The sequence below is a fragment of the Liolophura sinensis genome, chromosome 7, assembly GCF_032854445.1.
Source record: "Liolophura sinensis isolate JHLJ2023 chromosome 7, CUHK_Ljap_v2, whole genome shotgun sequence".
In the NCBI taxonomy this organism is placed as follows: Eukaryota; Metazoa; Mollusca; class Polyplacophora; order Chitonida; family Chitonidae; genus Liolophura; species Liolophura sinensis.
In genome coordinates this window covers 5829544-5848670 of record NC_088301.1, presented here as the reverse complement: position 1 = coordinate 5848670, position 19127 = coordinate 5829544, and the positions used below count along the sequence as shown (strand labels likewise).

At 39.0% G+C, this 19127-nt stretch overlaps 1 protein-coding gene across 3 annotated transcripts; it reads left to right on the top strand.

The window, feature by feature from the left end:
* Window positions 1-5844: 5844 nt before the first annotated feature.
* Window positions 5845-18139, top strand: LOC135471200 (receptor-type tyrosine-protein phosphatase mu-like). Of its 3 annotated transcripts, XM_064750319.1 has the most exons (18): window positions 5845-5969; window positions 6204-6280; window positions 6504-6661; window positions 7044-7131; window positions 8267-8340; window positions 8587-8623; window positions 9353-9450; window positions 10200-10325; window positions 10615-10766; window positions 11118-11253; window positions 11702-11851; window positions 12342-12441; window positions 14010-14083; window positions 14316-14450; window positions 15040-15162; window positions 15369-15526; window positions 16143-16278; window positions 17912-18139. In XM_064750319.1, exons 7-18 carry the CDS (start codon window positions 9388-9390, stop codon window positions 17984-17986), a joined length of 1428 nt encoding a protein of 475 aa, XP_064606389.1. In that variant the 5' UTR covers window positions 5845-5969; window positions 6204-6280; window positions 6504-6661; window positions 7044-7131; window positions 8267-8340; window positions 8587-8623; window positions 9353-9387; the 3' UTR covers window positions 17987-18139. The 3 variants fall into 3 exon arrangements, with proteins under 3 accessions (XP_064606389.1, XP_064606388.1, XP_064606387.1); XM_064750318.1 differs by lacking the exons at window positions 5845-5969; window positions 6204-6280; window positions 6504-6661 and having other exon boundaries at window positions 7061-7131; window positions 8267-8623; window positions 15372-15526; XM_064750317.1 differs by lacking the exons at window positions 5845-5969; window positions 6204-6280; window positions 6504-6661 and having other exon boundaries at window positions 7061-7131; window positions 8267-8623.
* Window positions 18140-19127: the final 988 nt, after the last annotated feature.

The following is a 19127-nucleotide window of genomic DNA, read 5'->3' as shown; positions in this document are numbered from 1 at the left end:
AAAGAAGACCACCCAGACAATTCCTCCGAGAGGGGTTACCGTAATGGACCCACGTGGTCGTTAAATTCCATACAGTTGGCATAATGACATAACACATGACGTTGAGTGTGTTACGTGTTCAGGACGTATATATAGAGGACAAATGTTTACCAAACAAACAAAAACAAATATACTCGAGGAGAATAATGGAAGGTATAAATGAAGTGTTTTAAACATTATTTTATCATTCTCTGCCTCAAGTGGTTTTATGGTACTTAATTTGTAACTCGTTGTGTGGACTATTTCCTGACATTCCTTGGGAACAATAGCTTCTGAACATAGTTGGGGGCTTGGGGAGAATTACAACTCCAGCGATTGCGAAACAAATCTAAGCCTATTAACAGAAGAGTAAAACATACTGTAAAATAAATGTGTTAAACAAAATGTCGGTTGAATATACCACAACATATGAAGAATAGTATTCACTGATCGATAATGCTATTGGGTCTACATGACACCTAATAATGCTACAGTAAACCAGCTGACACAAGTTCGTGTGAATAGCTTGTTTATGGATGATACCTATGCGTCTACTGTTAAATTACAATCCAAAAGTAGTAAACTTGTAAAATGGACTGAAAAGGTAAATAAATTATCTACTAGCATCATCTCTGTGTTTATGTATTTTACAGAATGCAGTGACAACACGTGGGGAGTTAACTGTTCAAAGTCTTGTGGACAATGTTACAACAATGCCCAGTGTAACACAAGAGACGGAGATTGTCCTGTAGAAGCGAGGAATCCCCAGTGTAATCCAGGGTATTCCGGAAGTGACTGTATGGCACGTGAGTGTACATATTTGCACCGCAATGGATTCTTATTTCATTGAATTTTCTGCTTTTATTTTTTCAACAATACATAACATACACAACAAGAGCAACCTTTAAAACTTTCACTTTTTAGTATACCAGTGTTACAGAATCATCTCGGTCATCTCAGATCGGAATGTATGACTGCCCCTTCCCCTGCACTTTCCAAAATATCACTACTGAATCTAAATCCTCCAAAGTGTCAGTAAAGTTAAGTTAGCTTTCTTGTGGGGGCTTGTGGTTATTTTGCTCCAGTTTTATATCTAGTTCTCTACATTGCTTTAGGGGCTAAACTGAGTATGTGAGAACCTGTATGGAATTTGTATTCAATATATTAAATGATGTGCCTTAAGAAAACAACCACACTGCTTCCGTCTCTCAGGGACACAGTTCTGAAGGTGTGTATTAGTATCATCTATTACGTCGTGAAGTATGGCACAGAACTGCGCTGTGGCAGAGTCACAGACGTATATAAGAGAAGGATCGGGGATGTGGTCTGAACAAAAATGATAATAGTTGCAGTTGTTGCATTTATTAGAATCTGTAAAGCGTTGGTTCACTGCTATTCCAAGCGGTTTACAGCACTATTTCCACAGATACATGTATTGGCACCCGGTTTTTACAATTTGATTTTGTACGCTAGAATATAGGGTTTTTTCTCAATCTGGTTAGGCCTCAAATTAATTGTCAGTTCGTATGTTGACCCAACCCCCGTAAGTCGTCAAAAACCTTACTTGCAACTCTTTGTGGTTTGTATGCGTAATTTGTAAGCGTATAGGGCCTCATTAAGTACTCCAAAACGATAGTGATATGTGTCAGTTAATATGCAGCAGTTGCTGTTATTGATATTAAAGCTTGACATGAAATTTCTGGAATTCCCAGGCATGGAAAAAGTCCGGCATAAACAAGTGGATATAACGTCTTTCGTCGTTCCAACTTCGCCGGGAACAAATGTGCGTCAAGTCTAGTCACAAGGGAAAGTGAAATAAAGTTATATGAAGTCAGTCATGATATTGGCAGAAATGAGGCAGTGAAATTAGCATCACTGGACTACGCGAACAGCAGGGAAACACATAGTAACACCTCTGGCTACGCCACCATTGAATTAAATTTGACTGGACTTCAACCCATCAGCATAAAGATCTCAAAGATTTTACCTGGTTGGGAGGTATATAATGAGAAAAGGTCAAAGTGACTGTTTTATTGCCCCAACCAATGTGGAATTGTTCTCATTCAGGCCTCAAGAAAATCAGATAAATGTAAATGACAAATCTTTCCTCAAAAATAACACCAAAAGCAAAGTACAATGGCCTCAAGAAAAATATTTAATTCCACTGCACATGTCTGAAATATTTATCACCAACGACGCGTAAAATTGTTTTTGTCGTGTATTAACACATTGTGTCCGAGATCAAGGCAATCCGATGAGCGCTATATTTAAACCACAATGCATATACTAACTGATAACTATAAACCAAATGTTGACAGTTTAAATGTGTAACTTCTGCACTGGTTTTTGTTATGCTCTTGCACTCAAAACAGCGCACGGCGTTTGTATTAAATCTCAGTGAAAAAATTCCGCATTCCGTTTGTACATTTTGTTTCTTACGAAAGTGGAGCACTAGCAAGAATCCAAAAAGACTCATGTAGATATTTATGTAGGTACACATGGCTACATTCTAGGCGGATTGTTGTAATTTTGGTCCAAAAACTGTCGCTGTGTTTCGTAGTTATCAAACACGGGCAGATTGACTTATATGCAGGCCTTCTGCACTCACGTTATACAAAAAAGTAGCTGTCACCTAAATTTTAGTTGATATTTTTTTTAATTCGACCATGAAAATTAAAAATTGGCCACTTAAGGAATAAAGGCAAAGAAGTGTTAGAAGCAAAAAGGAATTGAACTCTATAAATGTCTGATATGTATTTTTGTAATTGTGTACATAGCGGTATATGTAATATCGTAATTGTGTATAGGGGTATATAAATTATAATATCGTAATTGTGTATAGGGGCATATGTACTATTGTAATTGTGTATAGGGGAATATGTAGTATTGTAATTTTATAGGGAGGTATATGTAGTTTTGCTATTGTGCATAGGTATATATGTAGTAATATGACTGCGTATAGGGGTATAGGTTGTATTGTAAAGGTGTACAGGGGTGTATATATTATTATAATGGTGTATAGGGAGTATATGCTGTATTGCAATTGTGGATAGCTCACTGCTGGTGGATAATCTCTCACTAATCCCCTAGGTAGGTGAGTTTTGAACGGGCGAGTTAATTTACGAACCTAATAATAATAAATCTGTCTTTATGTGTTTTACAGAATGCAATGACAACACGTGGGGTGCTGATTGCTTACAGAAATGTGGACATTGTTACAACATTACCGAGTGTAATACAATATCTGGGGATTGTCCTGCACAGGCAGGGAATCCCCTGTGTGATCCAGGGTATTCCGGAAATGACTGCGTGGCACGTGAGTATACATTTATACAAGGGAACTTAATTCATAAAATACCGGTCAAAATATGTTTTCATTATGTCAAAAAATTAAACTTTTAGTGTTGTCTGTTCGTACTTTCAAGCTACATGATACAAAATGGTCACATTGCCCGTGATTCGGGCCAGGCCATGATTAACAAAAATTGTTTGTGGCGGATAACGTGACCGACTTGCTAAACTGAGGCCAACTCAATTTTTTGTTTTCAGGAAATGTTAAATTTCCTTTTTCGCGAGACAAACATTGCTGAACACAAACCACTGCACTTCTTTCTTCGGGAAACAAACATTGCTGAACACAAACGACTGCTCTTCTGCGATTTACCAAAATTCGGTTCAGTATTACAGATTTGCTCTCACCGGGGTGAGAAGAAAATTTATTTCATCTACTACGTTTTAGCACATTCATCTTCACACTATGAATGAAGGTCTTAAAATATAACAGTGCCATTTATTCTTTGTGGGGATTAGGGGGAAGGGAAGGGGAGACAATCCTAAACGACTACGTGATGAGACACAGAGATATACTGACATATACTGACATGTACTGAGATGTTGAGCGTGCAAGTAGTCTTTTGTTGCTTGATACATGCACACAATTAAGTGACTGTCAAACTCTGACAGGGTTGCCACCGGTATGATTTTTATTTTACTGTTGGGTGTATTAAAATAAGACTGTAAATTCAATCACGGAATGCCCAAAGAGAGACTCCTTTCAAGGTTACCATGTTTCTAATACATCGATCTGTTTTCCTTTAAAAAAAAGTTGATTTTTTAGTCAGGTGGAACAAATAGATGTGGTGGATCTATTCCTGTAACTTTTTGCTCGACCCACAAGACTTCTCAACCCCCAGAACTGCCTGGTGATCCTTATTCGATACAACCAAAACGTGATGGTAATGTGGTGTTGCCCATACACGGCAGTAAGGGTCAGTGCATCGTTTGATCAGTGGACCCACAGTTATTTGGCTAATGCCTTATAGTCCCGCAACTGCGCTTTACAATAACCATACACCTTTTAAACCCATGGGTTACCAATATTTCTTATAACACTTTTCATTTGGTCAGGTGATCATGAAATAAAATAATCAATGTTTTATTTTCAAAACCTACGTATAATAATTACATTGTATTATGTATATCTTCTCCCCTCCCCTCTTAGTGGCGTGCATCATTCATTAGAATGGAAACGCATTAAACAAACTACCAAAACTACCTCCCCTCCCCTCTGCCCGTTCTCTCGTCCGAATGCATGACGCCCAGGACAGCATATATTTTTGTGTCGGGTTGTCATTTGCTTCAGTATTAACACACGGTCTAGTTTGGGTTTTATTACTTTATAATACAAACATGTGTACTTATTTATTCAACATATGTTTGTGTTTAACACATTCCTGTGTTAAATGAAACAACTTCGGTTATTGTGTTAGATTTCAACACAAAGTGTTTTTTTTGGTGTGAAAAACTGTTGAGCACTACATTAATTACCAAATAAACAGATTACCTAACCCTTGATGGTAACGCTTTTACCGTAAGAAGAAATCTCGAATGTTCTCCCTTTGGTATAGATTTCTATATTAGACAAAAAATCAAACACATGGAACGACCACCAGACTGTTAAATACAGTGATGTTGGAAATCACCTGCTCCTACTCATGTAGGTTGTTATCTGGATCGGATCCCAATTTCCACAATGCTGTGTGGTCCTGCGATTTAAAAGGGAAGAAAACTTAAAAAAATGACATTATAGGCTGAAAAGAGCACATTTTTTCTATCTGGTGGTGCCTGCTTTTTCCTCGCCATACACGTAAAGCCTGAGTGCGGCAAATCTGGCATTAATCGAGTCTGGGGGTGTGTTACTGCAGACTTGTTCGTGTAAACTCGGAACCTACGTCCAACATTCCGGTTTTCCGATTGTCAAGCGGAAAACGAACTGCACTGTTCTCTACCTTCTGGGAAGAAGAGTTCTACCTGAAATGTACGAACTGCCCTTAGGCGATTTCCGAAGCCAATTCTCCTCCTAACACAGAGGACCTCAGGACTAGTTTTTAGGCAAAATGGAGTCGGCCACAGCGGGTGTTGGCGCTGACTTTATTTATAATTTATTATCTTGTGGTACATATTAGAATTTTTTATGGTATGCACATGAGAGGAAATGCATACGCCTTTCAATGGTATTTCATTGATATTTAAATTTTAAATTTAATAATCTACTTTAAGCACGTCAAGTGACCAATAGATATATAACTGAAGAGGAAAGGGTTTAATCTCCAACTGTTGGAAAGTAACCCTAAGCCCAAGTGTAGAACGATACCTATAACATACTAATAAAGCCAAGGTGTGTGAAGGTAAAATAAACCAAAACATCAAAACGGCTATTAGAACAGACAGGGAATTATTATGGCGTTTCATAAATCTGGTTTGGAAATAAAGCTGAATTCAGATATAACTGATTAGGAGAACTGATATTCATCAGTATTTATTGATCTTTCCTGTTTCACTCCAGAAGTAAAAGCGTCTGCAGAAGGTGTTGTTAACCCTGCGTACATAGGCGGTGGTGTGGCTGCAGCTGTCGCTTTAATCATCATAGTTGTGGTCATTATCATATTTAGGTATGTATTTGTTATGTGAATTTTCACAGTGACAATCAAAATACTGTAGTGGTCAAGCCAGCATCCTGCTACATGTAAGGGCTACCCATACCGTATACGCTTCAGAAAAAGCCACTTCGTTCAAAGCCGAATGTTGGTTTGCTGGGAAGTTTTCAGTTTCCCTGTGTCTATCTCGTGCAACTTTGGTAAACTTTACCTTTGCTCGCAATTTTGTTTATTTTACATTTTTTACAGGAGGCGGCGTAAAGCGCACTGTAAATATGATGACCGGGAAGAAATAGAAGTGGACAGGCAGCCACAGAATAACATAGGTATAGATATTCATTTCCGCACCAACTCTTCCAATAAACTCATAAAGTTGAGCGTTGAACTTTTCTTTATTTAAAGATTATATTTGTTTAGTGGATGATTTTCTTGAAAGTACGTGATCATGTTATCAAAGAATGTGAGTTTTTAATTAAGAGTGTTGTATAAAATAATTATGAAGACTGTGAATATTGAAATAAAATATCTTTTCCTATTTCACGCTCACAGCGTTTCAGGAAGACAGCGACGATCAGGAAGACGACTCACAGGGTGACGTTAATCCATACGTTAACGCGGACGTCGTCCCGACCCAAGTGTCTGTCACCGAATTCCCAGACTACGGTGCGAGGAAGAAAGCAGCGAAAGGCTTCAAGAAAGAATTCGAAGTAAACAAACTCACACACGTTTGAATTGTTTAGAAATGATTAGCATTCCCATTCTTCTGCACGAAACCGATTGTGACTACTTCCTGTACCTCAGAGATAAACTGATTACCGCTCATGCATCAGAAAAATGAAAAGTGTAGGGAATAGAACGATGGAAACTTGGTTAGTGTGCCGTTTGTTTTGTATGCCCGTTGGTCACTTAAAGATTCAATGGATTTCCTTGTGGCATTGCATCATAGATTATTGATTATTTTTTACGAAAAAAACTTTATCAACAGTGTGTTATATTTTTCACGGGCATCAGGCGAGATTTACAGAAACTGATATCTGAATATACGCCTAGGAGTTTGCTAACTCTTCGTATACTATCTATATATTTCAGAAATTCCCCGTTGGTTTGCACGCGAAGCATGACGCGGCTGACAAACCTGAGAATAAAGCGAAAAGCCGCTATCGAAGCCTCGTGGCCTGTGAGTGTGGTACCCTTAGAATGTGCACAAAATGTGCAGAGCTTTCCTCCGATGGTCTGATAAATGCCAAGCGTGTAACAAACATGCACATATATACACTACAATAGATAAACCTTTTGTGTAAACGTCAAGTGCAAGACAAACTCGATGATAACAATATAAAGATCTTTACATTTTCACAGAAAGGTCAATAACATCACCCACAGCCTACCACTGCCATCCCTAACCTTTGTTTAAAGACAAACTTCTAACAAAAAAACTTAGTGTAGTGTTTTAGATTCCTTCAGATATATATCAGTGAAGAATCGAAATGTTTGACAAAATTAGAAATGACCGATACACATGCATGGTGAAATTTATAGTACATGTACAACGCTAGACAACTTTGAATTTTATGATCAAAAATAAACATCTGGATCTGCAACCTGGATATGACACAATTCGTGAGTTGTTTCCCTTCCTGTCATTCGAGAGAGTTTAAGAATATTGCTGCCTTAGAAGATTATGTACGGGTTGTTCCCATGGGAGCAGCAGTACATAAGTTCACAGGCCTGCCACTGCGTTAAACCCATGGTCTGTACTGTTAATCTTACCAGAGTGAAACGCGACGCAATGAGCCATACAAAACGCTTGAGATTGACTATTTCCATGCTTGTATACTTCAGTGAGTGTGTATTGAGAATAAGTAGATAAGGAATCATCTAACAAGTGTGTGACATAAATGTACTTATCTGTACTTAAAATGTCCATTTATGTACTTCTAATATACAATATCTATGTTCTCTTGATGAGGTTACAATAGACAATAGGTTACAATTGCAATCTACAACAGAAAATGTGCAGCTATTAGTAAACCCAGTTTCTGGACTTTTAATGAGTGTTTTGGCTGCTATTTACTATCTGCAGAATATCCACGCGCAGAGCTAGGTTGCCCTCTGGTATTATTATGAAATGTAGTTTTGATATAATTCGTAATGAGAACTGGAAACACAAGCCTTTTCTTATATGGGAAGCAAATGAATATTATAAGCAAATCGTCCATTTCAAACAAAATGAATCCGTCTATTATAATAAATATAACAAACACCCATGATTATGCTTAATGTTTAAGCTATATCTTGTATCCTGCTTTCAGACGACCATTCCAGGGTGTTGTTATCCGTGACAGACGGCCAGGCTACTGACTACATCAATGCCTGCTACATAAATGTGGGTTACAATAGTTAAACATCAACCGAATGATCTTGCTAATCACAGAAAGATAAAAGATACAGAATAATAAACAGAAATGATTTATAAGTGTACAGACTAAGTTACTCTTTGACTTGTAACGGAGTTGTGCATTAGTTAAAACGATTTAAATCATTTCGAGTAAATGAAAGGTTTAATGGAAGATCGTGGTATTTATCCAATAGAAAATAGGAACGGATGTCTAACGATTTTGTGGATTTACAGGGTTACAACGAACCGAAGAAATACATCGCATCTCAAGGCAAGTAATGCATACCTAGATCAAAACATTAGTGAGCGCCGAAACATTTCGTGTAGTAATAAAGAAACAATTTCTTCTGTTGGCATAAACGGACAAGCACTGAATACAGGGGCGGGGTGTGTGTGTGTGTTGGGTGGGAGGGGGGGGGGGGTGGGGGTGGGGGTGGGGGTGGGTGGGGGGTTAGATGTTATAAACTTCTTACTTTATATTGGAGACTTCAAACTTAAAAGAAAGGACACTAGTGGCAATGCGTGTATGTATCCAAAGCTCAACTCAACCCAAAGTTTAAACAGCTTATCATTACTATTGTTATGTAGTATAACCGAGACATCTCAGTTCAAAGTAAGCAAAATCACGCACATCATAAAGTGGAATGCGCCTCCATACTATATCAGCGTTAATCAATCAAATGAAATTTTTTCTACAACACGATAACACACCTATTTCCACGGCTACGTTACACGATTCATGTTATACCTTTCTTATATAATGATACAGGGAGTGCATGTCACGGGCATCGTGTTTCCGGTTTCTCTAAGATGGTGTATCTCGCTGCCTCGCAAGAATTCCAGATTGAAAGTTGATTCATAGAGTTATCACTAAATCATAAACAATGCCGTTAGTTTCTTTTTCACTCTCATGAATGCTATTTGGGAAGATTTTTTTTACAATGGAGTGGCGTTTTGGCATTGACTATGACAAATGCACTGAGGATTGATTTGTGCGCAGGTCCTAATGATGTCATACTGCACGATTTTCTGCGCATGATCTGGGAACAGAAGTCTGGAAAGATTGTCATGGTGACCAACTTAATGGAGACAACAAAGGTACGTGTTTGGCGGATTTGCTGAATATCTTGTTGAAATTATCCCCAAATCTTTCTATGCAGTGTGAACTAAATTCGAATACATGATATTTTTGGTGATTTGCAACTAAAGGGATGTAGTCTAGACCATGGAGACTAGGCGAGGTTGTGTAAATTAGTCTACAATACATTTATATATTAACTGACGGAAGATAACTTTAGAGATGAAACATTCACGTATAATTAAGGAATCCATCCCGTTGTTTCAATTATCTGACAAGCTGCATACACTACACACATAAAATGTACAACATTTCATGGCGAAGAGAAATACACCCTGCTGTAACACTTATGCCGAAGAAAATAATGAAAGTCGATCTCATTTAAAGTACATTTCGCGACAACACTTGTTAACATACAGTTTGCGACAATGGCAGTTTAAAGACATATCGCGACAACACCATTTTAAATACACATTCAGACAGTTCCCAAAAAATACATATATTTTGCGACAACACCAAATTAAATAGACCTACATACCAGATCAACTCGAGTTTATTTACTTGATTTTGATCACTTCCGCCTTAATCAATATTCCTTTGTGATAAAAACATAAGACGTTTTTGTTTTTAGACGAAAGAGGTAGCAAATCAAGCGCTCACAGCACCAGCTTGAATTCATATTGGGACAGCTTTTGTCCTGGCACTAATATACCAGTTGTTATTGTATTGTTTTGCTTGGATTTTCACGCCCGCTTCTTCTGTTTTGCAGACCAAGTGCTGCCAATACTGGCCTGACGAAGGATCGGAGAGTTTTGGCCTGATTACTGTGACACTATTGAATGAGGAGTTTTACGGGGAGTTTACCGTGAGAACTCTGCTACTGACTCACAACCGGGTGAGTGGATGAGAAGTTTTACGCAAAATGTACCGTGAATTTCAAGGATATTATCAATGTCTGAAGTCCAACCGTGAATCGTTGTCCAGATTCTTCTTTCTTAAAGTTGAAGCAGTTTATATAAACAGTATAAATGATTTAATGTAAGTATTTTTTACCCGAAAAAAGTATGCCATTCATTTTACTACCGTCCAATTTTGCGCTCAATTGAGGTCAGCGCGGATTGTGAATGGTGGAGGATGAAGGATTTATTTGTTATCTTGCCCGTCATATATTATTTGGTGCTCAGACAAAGACGGAAAGCTACCCAGTCAAGCAATTCCACTTTACGGCCTGGCCTGATCACGGAGCCCCTGCTCAGGCTACCGGGTTACTGGATTTTCGGGACAAAGTTAACGCTTATCAGACGCAGCTTAACGGACCAATCGTCGTGCACTGCAGGTAACCCATCTGCAAATTAAAACGTTTTTGTTTTTATGTTCTTCGGTCGACACTCAACTTTTATGTTAGCCATCCCTATCAGTGAAGACACACCGCCACTTCAACTATATAAAATTAGGAATCTTTGACCAAAGCGCACTGAGCATTTATTTCAATCCTGGTATCTTCCGACAAAGTATGAAGAGATACATGTAATTGTTGTTGCTTTTGTGTTTTGTTTTGTTTGCATTTTTTGTCTGCATGTTTACTTCAGTATTAATCACGGTGACAATGAAGTGTTTACTGAAGAAGTAGTAGCCGTGTCGTTCTGAGAGGAGTAATTCCGTGTTTCTCTTCTTTTCCCTTACATAGCGCTGGTGTGGGTCGCACGGGAACATACATAGCTCTGGATTATCTGATCACCCAGGCTCAAGACGAGGGGGTGGTGGATGTGCCGGCCTGTGTGAGACAGCTCCGGGAACAGCGAGTTAACATGGTCCAGGCATTGGTAAATATGGCATTTTACAAACCCCGGTCCCCGATGGCAGACCTATTAAGACTGCCTAAGATGAGACTGTCCACTAGCTGTTGACAAATGGAGTCGTAAGTTTGTCTGAAGTTGTCCCTCCTTGGTAAAATGACAATCATGTTTTTGTGCCGAAAGAGGTCAAAAAAATCTCTTTTACACACTGGTATAGCTTTTTAACTCTGGTATATTCACAAAAAATGTCTTTTTAATAACTATTCGCTAGGAACGGGGAATTTTTTATTACGTGAAGAAATGAAGAAATTGTTTCTGGCGCCGATTATATTGGCCTTTTTGTTGCTCTTTATCACTTGTCCATCTTCGTTTCATGCTTGATCACCTATAATTCCCAGATATAAAAAAAGTCGTCACGGATATGATTGTATCTACAAATTAAAAAATACGTGTTTGTCCCTGTTAATTGATCTAGGAGCAATACATATTCCTTCACGAAGCCCTCGCCGAGGCTTTTGTTCTAGGGAGTAGCTATGTTGGCGAGGCGGAATTCCATCGTGTCTTTGCCGAGTTGTGTGCTCCTGACCCAGAGACCGGCATGACCAAGATTGCACAACAGTTCCAGGTTAGGATAAACTTGTGATGTTTTGTGATTAGTGACATTTGTTGTCTTATAAAGTAAACCCACCTTGGATTTTTATTGCTCATTTCAAGTCAAAATTCGACCAGTCGGTGGTCACGAATACTGCAACAGATTTGAAGACATTTATCTGTGTGAATAGTGTGTAACGGTGTCAGAACGCTGTGGCGTTAAGTTGACAGAATATTTTTGTGGATTGGTCCTTCGTGGATATTGTGGTTATCTTGCTATAACATTTATGTGTGTGAATGGTGTGTAACGGTGTCAGAACGCTGTGGCGTTAAGTTAACAGAACATTTGTGTGGATGGGTTCTTCGTGGAAATTGTATTTATATTGCTATAACATTTATGTGTGTGAATGGTGTATAACAGTGTCAGAACGCTGTGGCGTTCAGTTGACAGAATATTTGTGGATGGGTCCTTCGTGCTTATTGTAGTTCTATTGCTATAACATTTATTTGTGTGTATTACACAGTCTCTTCAGCGGCTGACATCTCCCCTGACCGAAGGCGCGCTTACCACAGCCCGTCATCCGGACAATGTCATCAAAAACAGATCAAGCCGAATCCTGGCAGGTTGGTCCAATGGGGCGGTTAGATTATAATTACTCATGGCAGGGTGTCTACCCACTGTGGTACTTAGCATGAAGAATAAATGTTGATACTTGGAGATCATGTATTTCTGCTCACCATAACGGTCACGTGTAAAATGTATTGCCCGTATAAGATATGCCACAGGCTCAGACTGCTACACCCAACATTCTCAAGAAATGATCGCTGCCTTTGCGGTCACCCAGTACTCAAAGAACAGAAACATGTGAATTTGATAGAGAACAATTTTCAGGTACTTGGTGGAACAATACAACGGTACAGGCGAATACTTCCACTATCCACGTTGTGAGGCAAATTTCACTAACAGTCCTGACGTAACACCTAAAACCCTCTTCCAGTGCACGTAACATTTAAACTGTTCAACTGACTCGATCTTTATACTCTGCCTCAGTCTTAGTGAATGCTGATAAGCTTTGAATAAGACCAGTAGCCTATTGTGTCACCAAAATCCTGTGAGAGTAGTGTTCCCCAGTTCCACGTCACCAAAAGACATGCTTCTATGCGTGAACAGTGTAGAGACACATGGAGATTGTCATGACAGTGCGTTATCCGCGATGATGTATCAACATCGAGTTGTCTGGAGTGGGGCTGTCGTCGGGCAAGGCTGATGCAATAGCCCAACGAGAGGTTGATACAACTTCGGGGAACATACACAGTCGTGATGATCTATTTATCTTATATCTCTTTATTCAACGAAGTGAAGGGGAAATTTCACTAAACTGTGATTCACAGCCACAACATGAAGAAATCAAATGTCAAACTGGAATATAACTGAACTAATTTGATTAAAAAAAACAATTACTACAGATCTCAACAACGCTGTACGTGACTGTCAACTTTCAGCTTGGAAAGAATTCGCAGGCTTGCCGATGACGATTTCTTTGTTATCAGAGTTGCAAAAGCAAGCAAGCTCAGAAAGTTCCTGAGTAGTCCCAGAAAGAGCGCTGTAGTCGTCTGACACAAAATTTGTATCAGATGGCTTGTATCGGATGCCGTAGACAGATAGGTGTATGATAAATGGATATACAACCTTGATTCTGACCAACCGTCAAGGCATACACGTGTTACACATTGCTCTCCCATGGACAAGCTCTACACTATTCCCCTTTGTACGAAATATTTATCGAATATGTTGTCTTAAATTTGCTCGGGACTGTAGCTATCCGGGTTTCCGGGATTTCAACATAACATTTATATATTTATTTATTTGATTGGTGTTTTACGCCGTACTCAAGAAAATTCCACTTATACGGCGGCGGCCAGCATTATCGTGGGTGGAAATCGGTCAGAGCCCGGGGGAAACTCACGATCATCCGCAGGTTGCTTGTGACGTTCTCACGTACGACCGGAGAGGAAGCCAGCATGAGCTGCGACTCACAGCGACCGCGCTAGCGCACTAAGCAACTCAGCCACGGAGGCCATCTCGAACATAACAATCAACCCCGTAATGATCGAAAAACAGATTGCGGCTATAAATCCAGAGATGGAAGCGGTGGTGAGATCTGACAGTACGCGTGTTTCTCTGTTGACAGCGGACATATGCAGACCGTACCTGTCCACGCCGGTACCTGAAGGCAACAACTACATCAATGCCGTGTTCTTACCAGTAAGTGATGAGAGTTTATTTTCCTGGTGACAAAATCATGGAATGAACTGACAAATACACATAGTTGTAATAACCACCTAACTGTATCCAAAACTGGAGTATTTCGGCATTTTTAATATTTGTGTCACAGATTCCCACTTTTCCATAACCCCGTACTTATTTCTTAGTGAATAAAAAGAAAAGGTTGACTTGGATTCTTCGCAATTCCTGCATCTTGCTGCTAATGTTACAGGCGTTCAGATCGAAGAAGGGTTTCATTGTCACCCAGACTCCTCTACCCAACACAGTCCTGGATTTCTGGCGCCTGGTGTATGACCACGGCATAAGTGTTATCGTCATGATAGACGTTGTCAAGCCACGTGATACGGTTAGTTCTGTAACAGATCAATGTACGAGTCAGACACGGCGTTTTGGGTCACACAAAGGTGTAATGTATGCTATATCCACATGCACACTTCAGAACGATGCTTGCCTTGAAAGACGAGATTAATCACGGCTTTTAAATTCCGCTCAAAGGAATAGTTTGTTTTTTGTTTTTTTTTTTAGATGAGAGCTATAACCATTTTAATTGTTGGATTCTGTGGCTGTATGTCGCCATCGTAAACTGTAATGTGAACCTAAGTGAGGTCAAAAATATTTTTGTTACAAAATAACTTTTAAATCGACCGGTGTATTCTCACATGACAGCGATTTGAAATGAAAGAATTTAGCAATTAGAGAAATATATGTGAAATTAGGTAACTTCACCTCACAAAAAACTTTTTGACCGCAACTGGATTATAACTGAACTCTCAGGGAATCAGACGAAGGTGAACCCATTTAAAGTTTTGTGTGCCTTTTATCAGTGTTTTACGACAAAAACAGTAGATTAAATAATTTTACCTAATAGGTCATATTTTAAATGATAATAAATCCTGAAATTTGTGCTAACGGTTAAAATGTCATATTTTCCAAAGGATGTTGGAGTATACTGGCCAAAAGAAGAGACTCAGTTCGACCCCTTTGTTGTGAAAATTCAGGGCAAAGAGGAGCGCGAGGGCTTCTCCGTATGGACCTACCATTTGGCTCACAAGGAGACGGTAAGGACTCCACAAACTTAGAATATAACCATTGTATAGTTCTCTAGTAATTTAGGCAGTATCTTTAGACGAATTCACAGTTTGATCTGATAACTATGTAATCATTTTATGAAAACTTAACGGGATATTCATTTTTGACATCAATAATTTTAGGTTTGATTCACTGCTGTCATCGAAAGAGTTCAATGAAATTTCTATACATTTAACAGAATGCAGCGCATCATATCAAGCAGTTCCGATGTAAGTTCTGGCCAGGTGTAAATGTACCAGACCCCTCCTCGATACCATCTCTACTGGCCATCATAAACGAAGCGACCAAATGGCAACAGAAAACGGGCAACGAACCTGTTATGGTGCATTGTAGGTAAGTTGTTATTGCACCAGCATTATGCCTTTGTCCTGGTTTAATTGAACATTGTACTGAAGGTTATTGTGTTGTAGCCGTAATAATGGATTTTGTTATTGAGTTGAAGCCGTAATGAATCCTGTAACCAGTAATACTGTCTGTGTGTTGTAGCAGTAATAAGGGATACTGTTATTGTACTCGGGGATACCGCTAATGTGTTGTAACAGGAATCAGGGATACTGTTATTGTGTTGTAGCAGTAAACAGGGTTACTGTTATTGTAATGTAGCAGTAACCAGGGATACTGTCTGTGTTGTAGCACTAGTCAAGGATACTGTTATTGTGTTGTAGCAGTAATCAGGGATACTGTTATTGTGTTGTAGACGTAATTAGGGATACTGTTACTGTGTTGTAGCAGTAACAAGGAATACTGTATCATAATACTCATGGTCTTATTTCGAGATCGAACTCTTTTATCGACAAAGGTAAAAAAATGTCATATTCTGTCATGTGACAAGCCAAAAATGTTTCACATTTTAAATGATACAGGAGGATTGTGGTTTTTTACCTTCAGTTACAAAAGTGTTCGAAAGTTCCCTATTAAATTGCCTGTGAAAGAATGCTTTGATGTTCAGAGACGGTGTGACGAAATGCGGTGTGTTCTGTGTGGCTGCGTCGGTGATTGAGAGACTGAAGGTGGACCAGCAAGTGAACATCGTCCACACGGTGAAACAGATGAGGGCCAATAGACCGGAGGTCATCACTGACCTGGTAAGCAATACACAGGGCTATACTGGCAATAATATAAGCTGGAGACATGAATACACGGTAGTAGTGTACGTCGTGAATACAAAAGACCACAGAACAGTCAGTAAAACGAGAATATCGACAAGAGCACGATAGTTGACAAATGGTCACACATAACCGGTGATATCCAGCGCCCAGACAATTTACTTCGGTGGGATTTCAATTTAACTGTCCATGTAAATGATTAAATGTATTACCTTAGACGCCCGCTAGCACCAGGGCTGAAACGGAATTAAATTAGAATTAGAGACGACGTTAATTGCAACTTGTAAAATGTGACTGACGTAGAAATAATCTGAATCTGTATTGTCATCATGTTTTAAGAAAACCATCACATTAAAAGCATGCAATTGGACCAGGTCTCGGGGATGTTTAGCCCACCAGAGTAATCCCCCTTTATACGGACATAGCCTATAACGGAGCACAACATGGAGACTAATAATCTCTTGCATTGTGCAGATTTTCCAGTTATTTTCATTAATGGAAAATAAAAAGAAATGAATAAGTCATTTGTTATATGAATATTAAAAAACTGTAAATTAATGTTATTGCATGTTAAATGTGACGAAAACACAGGGTTTTGAGTAAGACTAGATGAGTTACACCTAATAAATTGCAATTTTAGCACTGCATTTTTTCATCTTATTTTGCTGAAGCCCTGGTGCTAGCGGATGTGTAATTTGGTACTATTAAAGCATTTACATGAACAGTTAGAATGAAACCTTAACTAAGGTAAATTGACAAAACGCCATATTTCACGTGTGAATATTTGCCAGCTATCACACCGTCGCGGCTGCTTTGGTTTTACTCTCTATACTGTACGTCTGTAATTATATTATTCTGTTCGCTGCTTCTCGAAGACAAGATCTTTACACGCACAGTAATAAAGTCAAAATGAGATTTTTAAATAAGACTGTCTATACAAGAGAGACCTACTTAAAAGGCCATGTCTAAGCGGATGTCCTCTCTTTGGCCAATCAGATTGCCTCAATGAGAGATCTGATCAGGCACAAAATCCGTGGACCTATTTTATCTTACCCTTAAGGAGTTATTTTCCAGCTATATCTGAATAAACTGCATTCTGTGCTCTGAGCGTCATTTACAATAGAGAACAGGTTTACGACGCCTGAATAAAGTAGAAAGTCTAGTAGAATAATCGCCAAAATGAAATGAAAATAAACCTTAGTGCTTGAGCTATCAAATAGACATTTGCAGACTTCTAGATCATCCGTGGGGTAGTTAAGGCTACCAGCGAATTGGCGCGGTAGCCAACAGCACAGTGGGATTGTACATATCAGTTCCATTCTGTGTACAATTGGAGACGTCTCCTCGCCCATGTGAAAAGAATCAAACAAAACAATCTATGCCTACAGGACATCATCATACAAGATGGTCGTGGGTTTCCCCCTAGCTCTGCCCCATTTGCTCACACCATAATGCTGACCTCCGTCATAGAAGTAAAATGTTATTGAGTACGGCGTAATTCAATCAAATAAAATCAAATTAATACAACGTCTTCCCCAGCCTCCAGTAGAGTCTTGCACAACTTATAACCGAATTTTGTTATGTCTATACATCACCGATAATTTCTTTACAGGAGCAGTTCCATTTCGTACACCAAGTGGCCAAGGTGTATCTGGAGACAGTGCACACATATGAGAACCTGGAGTGAACATCTTGTCATCCCCGGTCTGCCTGAAATATGGACTGTAACTTATGACTCCGGCTTAAACGGCTCATTCCTCACTTTTACGATTTGGTCTTGTGATAATCCTCAAGCTAACTTTATCCCATGCACTACTTTAAGCTCAAACACAGCTGTTATTTTGGGTAATTATTTGATTTATTTGTGGAGAGCAGTTGTAGCGGTAATTGCTATTTAGCTATCTAGACAATATGCTGACACTAAATTAATAAGTTATTATTATAAAACGCTGTTGTTTTTGCAGCATTTGTTACTTTTGGATTAAAACTGTATTAATTTGGCCTTCTTGTCTTGTTAATTAAAAAAAAATTAAAATGGGCCATCACTGCAATCTTTAAATAGAGAATGCTTTGGGCTACACGCGTACATGCACATGAAATGACTGAAATCTCAGAATGTCAGAGAACTACAGTGTCTTCTGGGATTAATAATGCTTGGATTGCCACAAAAGCTAACTTCTTACAAAATTAACGATAAACTGTTACTGTGAATAATTTTGCAATATTGTGAATTTTTTGTGATTTTCGCACTAAGCTTACTACTTGACACTAGCGGTAAATGTTTCCACTTTCTTGTACATAACGTCCATAGTATAGCTTTTATGCTCACAGTACGAGTACATCTACATAAAATAGCATTTAACTGTAGTAAGAACTGTTTTTGCAACAGTATGCAAAATTAAACACGGTTTTCTATATTCTTTGAACTTCGTCGGTTCTTTTCTTTGGCGTTCTGTTTTTTCTGTATGTATCGTTGGAGATTTCTTTCGTCCTTAGCTATGTTTCAATCATATTACAGTGAGGAGTTTTTAGGTGTTTGTACATATATTATTGTCTTCTTGTGCCATGCCGCAAAAGTGCTGTCGACATTAAATATCATGCCTAAGACACCAGACATGAAAACTCACCCAGTCATATTACACTGACAACGGGCCAACCGGCCCTGTTTCCCTGCTCTAATCTCTCAGTCCTGAGCGCCAAGGGAGGAAGCAACAACATCTTTCAAAGTCTTTGGTATCATCAGACCTGAGTTTGATCCACTGTCTCCGGCTTTGAGGCGGACGCGATCGTCCTTGACGTTCTGAGTTTTCATTTAATGATTTTCTTTT

Coding starts and splice junctions, on each gene's coding strand:
- LOC135471200 (XM_064750317.1), top strand. CDS start 8,560: ATGTCTAACGATTTTGTGGATTTACAGGGTTACAACGAACCGAAGAAA. Junction 8,624..9,352: donor GAAATACATCGCATCTCAAG/GCAAGTAATGCA, acceptor ATTTGTGCGCAG/GTCCTAATGATGTCATACTG. Junction 15,527..16,142: donor CCTGTTATGGTGCATTGTAG/GTAAGTTGTTAT, acceptor TTTGATGTTCAG/AGACGGTGTGACGAAATGCG.